The sequence below is a fragment of the Alexandromys fortis genome, unplaced genomic scaffold (assembly GCF_014885135.2).
Source record: "Alexandromys fortis isolate MF-2015 unplaced genomic scaffold, M_Fortis_MF-2015_v1.1 scaffold_61, whole genome shotgun sequence".
Classification (NCBI taxonomy): domain Eukaryota; kingdom Metazoa; phylum Chordata; class Mammalia; order Rodentia; family Cricetidae; genus Alexandromys; species Alexandromys fortis.
The window spans coordinates 2,143,005-2,153,002 of record NW_026067962.1 but is presented as its reverse complement, the minus strand read 5'-3'; the positions used below and the strand labels follow the sequence as shown (position 1 = coordinate 2,153,002).

At 34.7% G+C, this 9,998-nt stretch overlaps 1 protein-coding gene across 1 annotated transcript in view; it reads left to right on the top strand.

Moving 5' to 3' along the window:
* LOC126508315 (solute carrier organic anion transporter family member 6C1-like) overlaps positions 1 to 9,998 on the top strand; it is an 85,543-nt gene that overhangs the window by 14,706 nt on the left and 60,839 nt on the right. The window contains exons 5-6 of the mRNA XM_050153506.1: positions 6,996 to 7,114; positions 7,907 to 8,016. Coding sequence (XP_050009463.1) covers positions 6,996 to 7,114; positions 7,907 to 8,016 — 229 coding nt within the window. The remainder of the gene's footprint in view (positions 1 to 6,995; positions 7,115 to 7,906; positions 8,017 to 9,998) is intronic.

Sequence of the window (9,998 nt, the reverse complement as noted above, 5' to 3'; positions counted from 1 at the left end):
TATAACTTTTGAGACAGGATTTTGTTGTAGCTTTGGAGTTTGTTCTAAAACTAGCTTTTGTAGATCAGTCTGGCCTTGAACTCACAGAGGACTGCCCTCCTCTGCCACGAGAGTGCTGGGAGATTAAATGTCTAGCTAGATCTTACATCTTAAACTAACCCGTCTCTATTAATGCGTGTATAACCACATGGTCATGGCCTACCAGCAAGGTTTCATCCAGTGTCTATCTTCAACAGCTACATGTCTCACTGACTCCACCTACTTTTCCCCAGCATCCACATAGTTTTTCTGCCTAGAACTATGCTGCCCTATCACAGGCCAAAGCAGTTTCTTTCCAGGTTAGACTTCAAGTACTTACAGTGAGTATGTATGGAAGAGTTCTTTGTTCATGTACTTAATTTTATTTTAGCATTTGTTTGATTGTTTGTTTTTGCTGTTTTTTTTTTTTTTCATGACAGGGATTTTCAGGGAATCAGTCCTGGAACTCAGTAGACTAGACTAGCCTTGAACTCACAGAGATCCACCTGTCTCTCTGCCTCGCCAGTGTTGGGATTAAAGGTATGTACTTAATTTTAAAGAAATGCTTTGAGTTTCTCTCAATGTAGGTTGATGTTGGCTGTGAGCTTGATATAAATCACCTTTGTTATGTTGAGTTGTGTCCCTTGTATTTCTAGTCTCTCTAAAGCTTTTATCATAAAGTGTTGTATTTTGTCAAAGGCCCTTCTTTAATGAGATGATCACGTGGGATTTGTCTTTTAGTCTATGTGGCTAACTTTATTATTGATTTAAGTATGTTGAACCGTCCCTCTATATCTGGGACTAGGCTTACTTGGTCATAATGAATGATTTTTTTCTGGTACTCTTATATTTGCTTTGTAAATATTATATTGAGAATTTATATCTATGTATCCCTTGTCATGCTGAAAACCTATAATGCATTAATAGTTTAGTCTTAATAACCTGAATCTAGATTGCTGTATAGCCTTTATATAGGAAAAGTGACTACATACTGAGAGATAAAAAAAAGTCTAGTTTAGAATTTATGAAAAGCAAACAACAAAGACAGTGAATGAATTACTGGATAAAGAATGTAAAATATTTGATTTATAGAAGCCCAAATAAGCTTTAAAAAGACATAGAGAGAGCTGAGGAAATGATTCAGTCTGGAAAAACACTTGTCAGATTTGCCAACTTGAGTTCAATTCCCAGGACCGTCATGGTAGAACTCAAGAATTTGCTCATGTTACTCGTTCTCTGACTATGTGTCATGGCACATGTTTAAAGTGCATAGTTGTCTTTTTATTTAAGAAACAATCTTATTTTATATACCAATCCCAGTTCCCTCTCCCTCCTATTCTTCTATTCCCCTTACCTTTTTCCCCATCATCTACTAGTAATCTTTCTAAAATGAAGTATAATTTGGTATTTACTAGAATAACTTACAGGCTTTGGCCAGGCTAATCCTACAATGGCTGACTATAAATGGACGGTCCATAGCTTTTCAGTCTAGGAAGCTGGGTATCCCAGTTGGTCTTCAGTATATACTGGAATTCAAAAGAATTGGGCTCTAATTCCAGTGAAGGAACAGATTGCTAGTGAGGACCAGAGTAATCAGGCAAAGAACAAGGGTGACCAGGAAGAAGTCTGAGCACTCACTGTCAGAACATTAGTTAAGAATTCAAATAGTCAGTTCTTAAAGAAACCCAAATGAACAATAAAGATTTGAAAAATATTTGACAACCTTTCTCATTAGGGAAATGTAAATTAATCTTGCATTGAAATTCCACCTTGATTTGACCGGAATAGCTGTCATCAAGGGCATAAATGCTCATGAGGATGTGGGTAAAGAAAATCTTTTATTCACTGCTGGTAGGAACATAAACTTGTTCAGTTACTGTGTATGTTCCTCAAAAAACTTCCTTAAAATAAGGGTTTTGAGAGATGTCTTAACAGTTAACAAAAATCCACATCTTCTAATGCTGTGAATAATGTCACTGGAATTTGATAAGTATTATATTGCATTTACAGAACACTTTGGTAATATGTCTATTTTTTATAATGTTAATTCTCCTAATGTACACTTAATCTGTTACTAATTTATTTTTTCAAGTACTTTACTGTTTTGTCTACCTTCTAGTGTTTTGTGTACTTCACCATAGTTGTTTTTTTTTTGTATGCTTTTTTTTAGGTTCTTTATGCTTTGATGCAATTGTGAAAGTAGTTATTTTCCCCGATTTCTCTCTGTGTTCTTCTCATTGGTTCTAGTATATTCACTAATCATCATATGCATTTTTTTACTTTGTTGCTCTGCCAAAATTGTTTATCATAATCTTTCAAGAATCTTTATATTATTTTTAAGTATAGAATCTTATCATCTTTCAATAGATTTGTGTTTCTCCTGCCTGTATGTCACCTTTCTATTTCTTTTCTGTGCCCATCTACTTGGGTGAAGACTGTAGATGTTTTCTTGAGGAAGGGTGGGGAGAATAGATACTCAATGTACATTCTCAACTATAGAAGCAAAGGCTTTCAGATTGCCCTTGTTTAGTACTGTACTGGCTGTAGTGATGGCTTACATCCTTTATTATACTCACATGTACAAGATTCTTCTAATATGACTTCCTTTGGAGTTTTATTCTGAAGAGGGGTTGAATATTAAACACAGCATTCTTTATAACCACTGATAGGATTAGGTGAATTTTTCTTTTTTGATTCTATTTTGAACTCTTTCTTACAATTATTTGTAACAAGGAATTTTATAATTAAATAATCTCATAGTTATAATTTTTCTTCCCTGTAGTCTAGCCTATTCCATGACATATTTTCTTCATATCAGTGTTAAAATCACATTTTTTTTTGTTTGGTTTTTTTTGTTTTTCATAACAGGGTTTCTCTGTAGCTTTGGATCCTTCCTTGGAACTAGCTCTTGTAAACCAGGTTGGCCTCGAACTCATAGAGATCTGTCTGTCTGTGCCTCCTGAGTGCTGGGATTGAAGGTGTGTGCCACCAATGCCAGGCTTAAAATCACACTTTTTAATATTTGAAATTTTATTGTCTGTAAGCAGACACACACACACACACACATACTTATGAGCAATAGAGGAAGGTCAGCAGTAGCAAGTACCTGTTTTTTTTTCAGAGTACCTTAATTGGGTTCCCAGCAACTACAACTGTTTTTGACTTCAAGTCCAGAGTGTCTAATAATCTCTTCTGAGCCCTACCTGTGATGTAATAAATACATGCATGTAAAACAGTCATATACATAACATAAAATAAAATGCATATAACAAAAGACTTAATAATAATTACTTAAAATAAACAAGCATTCTAGGTATATTTGGCATATTGATCAGAATCAAGCCAGTTATTTCAGCTAAATTCACAAGTCAAATTTCTTTCTCTGAGAGAATACAGCATGCTCTGTCATTTTCTCTACTCTTCTTAGTGTTGTTCAAAGAAGATTTATTATAGTCTTCATTAAATATCAGAAAAAATGCATGGGATATTTTAGTCAGTTGCATAGGGGAATCATAACAGCTTTTTGATGTGGGAGTCCCCTTTGTGTGCTGTGATTGTAATTAAAGAATAAAGAAACTTCTTTGGTCTACAGCAAGGCAGAACTTGGCTAGGAAGGGAAAGCTAGGCTGAATGTTGGGAACAAGAAGGGAAGAGTAAGAGAGAAGCCATAGAGCTGCTTCCAGACTCAGACATGCCGAAATTTTGCCAGTAAGCCACTGCCACGTAACAATTAACAGATTAATGGAGATGGTTTAAATTAATATGTAAGAGTTAGCCTTTAAGAATCTAGAGATAATGGTCCAAGCAGTGATTTAAATAATATACTTTTTGTGTGACTGTTTTTGGCATAAACTAGGCAGGCACCCAGGAACCAATGAACAGCCTCTTCTCCAACAAATTGACATCAATGTGGTAGGCTAAAATCATGTAAAACCTGAGAAAGCATGAAAAGGAATTCTAGGCACTAAAAAACATATATAGCCACTATTTTGTTTTTCCAAATGGGCTTTGCTTGGGGTAGCATGCTGTGGCTCACTTAAAAAAGGCCTTACTGACTTAGCAGTCGCAGCTGTGTGGTTTCAAAACAGCAGCTATCTGGCTTTGGGTCATTATGCTAGCATGAATTCTGATTCTTTTGGTAACCTGAGCATTTGGATGAGGTTTGTGAGCAGCATGCTGTGGCTTGCTTGGTGGCAACATGGATGAGCTGTGTTCCTGGAAGTATGACAATGTGCATGGCAGAAGAGACTCTGCCATGCTGTACTGGGTAGGGCAAGCAGAAAGTACCATACACAACCACACAACCTAGTAATGGCACAGCTTAATTTTACAAAGCACTTAGCATTTTAAAAAGCACTCCTGGACAGTAAAGAAAAAGAATTACAGATATGCAATAATGACCAATCCAGATGGAAAAGAACTCTAAATATGTCACAGTGTTGGATGAATGTATGTAGGTTTGGGAGAGAGAGAGAAAAAAGTATAGAGAGTCATAAAATAAAGTTAATGCTTTTTAAAAATAACGGTGAAGTCTTTAAAGGGACAAAGTACAGATAGTCATAGATTAAAAGAAGTAAAGAAAAAAGCTATGTAAAAATGGAAAATTCAAAGAAGGTCTGGATTATGTATATTATTGTATTTACTTTGAATTTTTGACTTTGAATGAGGTAAGTACAGAGAGACATTTCATTATATGGGCTGCTAAACTAAACCAGCATGTATATTATAAAGGTATCATGATTTCCAAATTTGGGTCTAAGGATATGTTTCTTTGAAAAAGACGTTCTTCACTTGTTTTTGCATGTGGATGAGAACCTATGGATTGCTTCCAAACTGGTATGGTTTGATGGAACAAGACCCCCCAAGGTCACTGTGAACACCCCTAAAATTTGCTATGCCCCAAAATCAGCAAGAATCAGTATGGAGAAAACTATGCCCATATTCCCAAATATTGTCTATAAATGTTTATATTTAAAAGGAGGATATTATATAAGAATAATTTGCATTTGTATGGACCTTGGTTTATTGATACAAATTTAAGGTCAATTTTGTTATATGTGTGTGTGTATTTATGATCTTGATTAAGGTATTGTGTTTGTGTAGCTCATTTAAAATGTAATGGATAATTAAAAATATAAGTTAATAGATAATCATCATAATAGTCAAGCTTGTAATCATGTTAGTTAGCTTGTCTAGATGTATAGAGATATATTTCAGTAAGAGAGGTATTTTTCAAATCTTTCAGACACCTTCAGAATATGGCATTTAAAATGTTTTAGTAACTTAGTAATTTTCATGACAATGAGACATATCTTCTCCTGGCAGTACAACTACTTCAAGAGGAAGATGGGAATCAAAGAAGCTCCTTATTGAGTTGGTTAGCCATTTGGGCAAGAAACTGCTCTTGCCTGAACTGTTTGATGAGCTGGACATGCAGAACCTGCAGAGAAATGACTGCTGATCTTGCCTAAAGTTGAGACCATCCTCTGGAGTTCCTGCTACATGAAGGAGTCTCCTAGATGTTCTGCAAGACACAGAAGAAAGTGACTGTCAAACTGCCGATATAGGTGGAACTACTTTTGAAATTTCCTTCTTTGTGGAAAAGTTCTGGACACTATGGGCCTGTAGGCTGAAGATGGCTGCCCTAATTGTACAGAAGAACTTTGGGTGACTATCCAGGCAGCAAGATGCCTCTATCAGTTCTAGAACTTTGAAAGTTGCTTACAGTGCACTTCCTCCTTACTTCAGTAATATTATATCCTTCTGGAGTCTTTGATGGAGTTGAAGAATAGAAAGATATAGTTTTCCTAAGTTATGATAAAAGATAAATTAGATATAAGTATTATAACTATAATTCTTACTTGATGCCTGTTTTATTATTTGTAATTTTACTATGTTAAAGTTAAAGCTTTCATTTTTATTTAAACAGAGAATGGGAGGTGATGTGGGAGTCCCTTCTGTGTTCTGTGATTACCATTAATGAATAAAGAAGTTGCTTTGGACCTATAGCAAGGCAGAACTTAGCTATGCCAGGAAAGCAAGGCTGAATGCTTAGAGAAAGTAGGGCAGAGTCAGAGAGAAGCCATAGAGCTGCCTCCAGAATCAGATATGCCAAAACTTTGCCAGTAAACCATTTGATGTGATGATTCACATATTAATGCAGATGAGTTAAATTAATATGTAAGATTTAGCCATTAAGAAGCTAGAGTTAATTGACCAAGCAGTGATTTAAGTAGCCCCTTCTCCAACAGCTCTTAATTTTAAAATCACTTATTTCTAGCAAGAAGGAAAATTTTTTGCTTTCAGCAATATATCTATTTATATATAAATATAAAATATAAGCAACCTGTCAAAGATATTGCTTATGTTTAGTAGTTTATTGTAGGTTTTGCATTTGTCTGAGGCTTCCACTCTTCTTGTACACAATTATACACACTTTGAAACAACCTTGTGACATGCTGTTAACAAAACATACGAATGGATTCAAAATACTAAGAAACACTAAACTTCTTGATATTACAAGTGTGTGGAGCCAGGGTCATGAAGAAGAGATTTCAGATGATATGTGACTCTGAGAATCAGGTGTCATGTACAAGAGAAGCTGTGTAACTTAAAGTGCAAGGCCTCTTGCCCCAGAGGTCCATGTGTAAGGTTTAAAGGGGCAGGATAAAGAGGGAAGACTTGTCTTCCAGGGGCACAGCTGTTAATGGAGATAATTTTGAATTGGTACAAACAGGAACATCTGCCACCCGAGGAGTGTCACTGAAAAGGAAGGTGGGAAAGTTAGGCTCTGATGGGAGCAAACACACCACACAACTGAACATTAGCAACTGACCCATAGCAGCAAAACCCCAAAATTAATTGTGACAAATTACAAATGAATGCAAATTAGTAGGAAATTCTCTTCCAAACTCTGCTAATTAAGATTTGATTTTTAAATAACCCTAATTGAATTTTTTTATTTTTCTCTGTTCAAGCACAAATGAGTACAACTTTCGACAATGGCAGAAAATTTGGTGGAGTAGTTATTTTGCATTTGCTGTGTTTTCATGGTTTACACTTTTACCACTTCTGTGCTTTCCACCTAGGTTACCTGGTGAGTATAAAAATATTTAATTATTTAGAGTCATTCTTTCTCTTGGCTCCCATTGTCAAAGCATAGATAAACTACATTTACTTATGAATATGTTGCTCCTACTAGTGTTGCTCTGTAATAAACAAATAATATCATAGTGTTTTTAACCAACTCAATCAGTATCACATTCAAATATTTTGTGTGCTACATTTTCACAATTATATATTTTTAATACTCATTATTTCCTTTTTGACACCCTTTATATTTTAACTGTGCAATTTTTTTAAAAAAGTGAAGTATACATGAATCTATTTACCTAGTGTTTCAGTCAGCATTCTCTAGAATAACAGAACTTATAGAATGAATCTCTCTTTCTTGATACATACATGTACACACACACATACTCCCATACACACAATATGCCATAAATATGTATGTTAGGATTGTGTCATTAAACATCAGTTATTGAATGTGGCTATTGAATTCTACATTAAGTTAAGAATTAATTAATTCAGCCATAGGAAACACATTTCTAGCAGTTAAAAGGCAGATATAGTGGTCGACTGCATAATTGGGCAGTGCAGATGTAAGAATCTTTTTTTTATTGTCTTTTATAACCAAGAAATTGTCTTTTGTGAAGCACTACTATAAAAGAATTTGCATTCGAAAATATGTGTTGGTCTTAGTTCGTTTAAAATAATTCACGTTTCTTTCCATGAAAAATTGGGATTATTGTAACATATACAAATGCATTGTGTATATTTTCTTTTGGACTTGGACATATCAAAAGATTGTTTTTCTTGTGATCTATAGGTGCAAACAAGCTAGTGCTTGAGAAAGAAAAGGAACATCCCTCCTTTGTCAAGAGACTTAAAGATAAGGAATTTGGATCTGGTTTCAAGGATTTACTTCAGGCTACTAAGGTAAAGTAAAATGCTTTTGTTAACAAGCCTGTTGAGTTGACTTCTTTAATTTTCTTATAGAGTTAAGGAAATGGCAAAGTCTTTCATTTAAATTCATGTGAAAGTTTCAGAGCCTCTTAATTAAATTTCTCATTTTCTTTGTAATGGAAAGGAAGACCCCCTCCCCTTTTTTTATCTGGCATTGGTAGGGACCTGTCTAGTGCTGGAGACTGATAGTTTTAATTGATTTTATATTATTTTGTGTTATTCCCTTTGAAGAAATAAATAAGATATTTTAAGAAAGGTCATGAATTGGAAGAATTCTGTTGTCAATACATATCTCCCACATACAAAAAGTCTCATTACCGAATACAAAATCATCCATTTCTATAGATTTCAAATAGGACAACTAATAACACATATCAGGATGCAGAGGAAGCCCCTTCTAACACTGTAACTTTATTGTCAATGTTTTTATTCTATTTATAACATTCTTTCTGGCATATAGATTGTATGGTTGAAATTTTTATGCACAGATGTCTTCCATTTTTAGTGAATTTTACACTCTGAATAAAACTTCCAAAAGGCTTCAAAATAACATTAACTGAATTTTTCTAACTCACATTACAGTTGCATCTATGCATTCCCAGTTTCCCATAGTTTTCTCTTTTCTGGAGATATTTGTTGTTTCCCTGCTCATTGTTCTACTCAAAATATTCTATTCCTTTTAAAAAATATTTTTATTTTAAAACTAAAACATAACATGGCCTTTTCCTCTTTCACTTTCTTCCCTCCTTCCATTTCTCTGTACCCCCATATTACTTGATCTTTATCAACGGTGGAGAAGCACACACCTAAGAGCAAAGGAAATAGCCGACTAGGGAAGAGGTTCGTATTCCTTTTAAAGTAATTATTAGCTATTTGTTTCATCCCTACTCCTTCCCCTACACATAATCCCTCTGAGTTTATGAATTGTAGCTTTTTTGTTATTTATTTAATGGACAATATCTACATATAAGCAGATACAAACCATATTTATCTTTTGGGGTTTGGGCTACCTCGCTCAGGATTTTTTTTTCTAGTTCCATTCACTGTCTGCAATTTTTATGATGTCATTGCTTTTAACAGCTGAGCAATACTCCCTTGTGTAAAATGTATCACATATCTTCATCCATCCTTCTTTTGAGCAATATCTGTTATTCTTTGTTACTGGCTATTATGAATGTAGCTTCAATGAACATGGTTGAGCAAGTGTCCTGTGGTAGGAAAAATCATCCTTTGGATATGTGTCCAACAGTGGTATAGCTAGATCTTGAGATAAATATATTCCCTCTTTTCTGAGGAATAACCATATCAATTTTCTTTTCATTTTATTGGACCTCACAAGCCCATTTTTGCATGCAGTCATGGATAGACTATTTTTTATTGATATTTATTGAGCTTTATATTTTTCTCTGCTCCCCTTCCTGCCTCTATGCTTCCTCTTCAACACTCCCCCAAGGTCCCTATGCTCCCAGTTTACTCAAGAGATCTTGTCTTTTTCTACTTTCTACTTCTCATGTAGATTAGATCTATATAAGTTTCTCTTAGTGTCATCGTTGTTGTTTAAGTTTTCTGGGATTGTGGTTTGTAGGCTGGCTTTCTTTGCTTTATGTTCAAAAACATAAAGTGAGAACATGTGATAATTGTCTTTCTGTGTCTGGGTTACCTCACTCAAAATAATGTTTTCTATCTCCATCCATTTTTCTGCAAAATTCAAGATGTTATTTTTTTTCTGCTGTGTAGTACTCCATTGTGTGTCTCACATTTTCATTGTCCATTCTTTGGATAAGGGGCATTTAGGTTGTTTCCAGGTTCTGGCTATGACAAACAACGCTGTTATGAACATAGTTGAGTACATATCCTTGTGGCACAATTGAGCATTCTTTGGACATATACTGAAAAGTTGTATTACTTTTGAAGAGGGTTGTTTCCTATTTTCTGAGAATCCACCACACTAACAT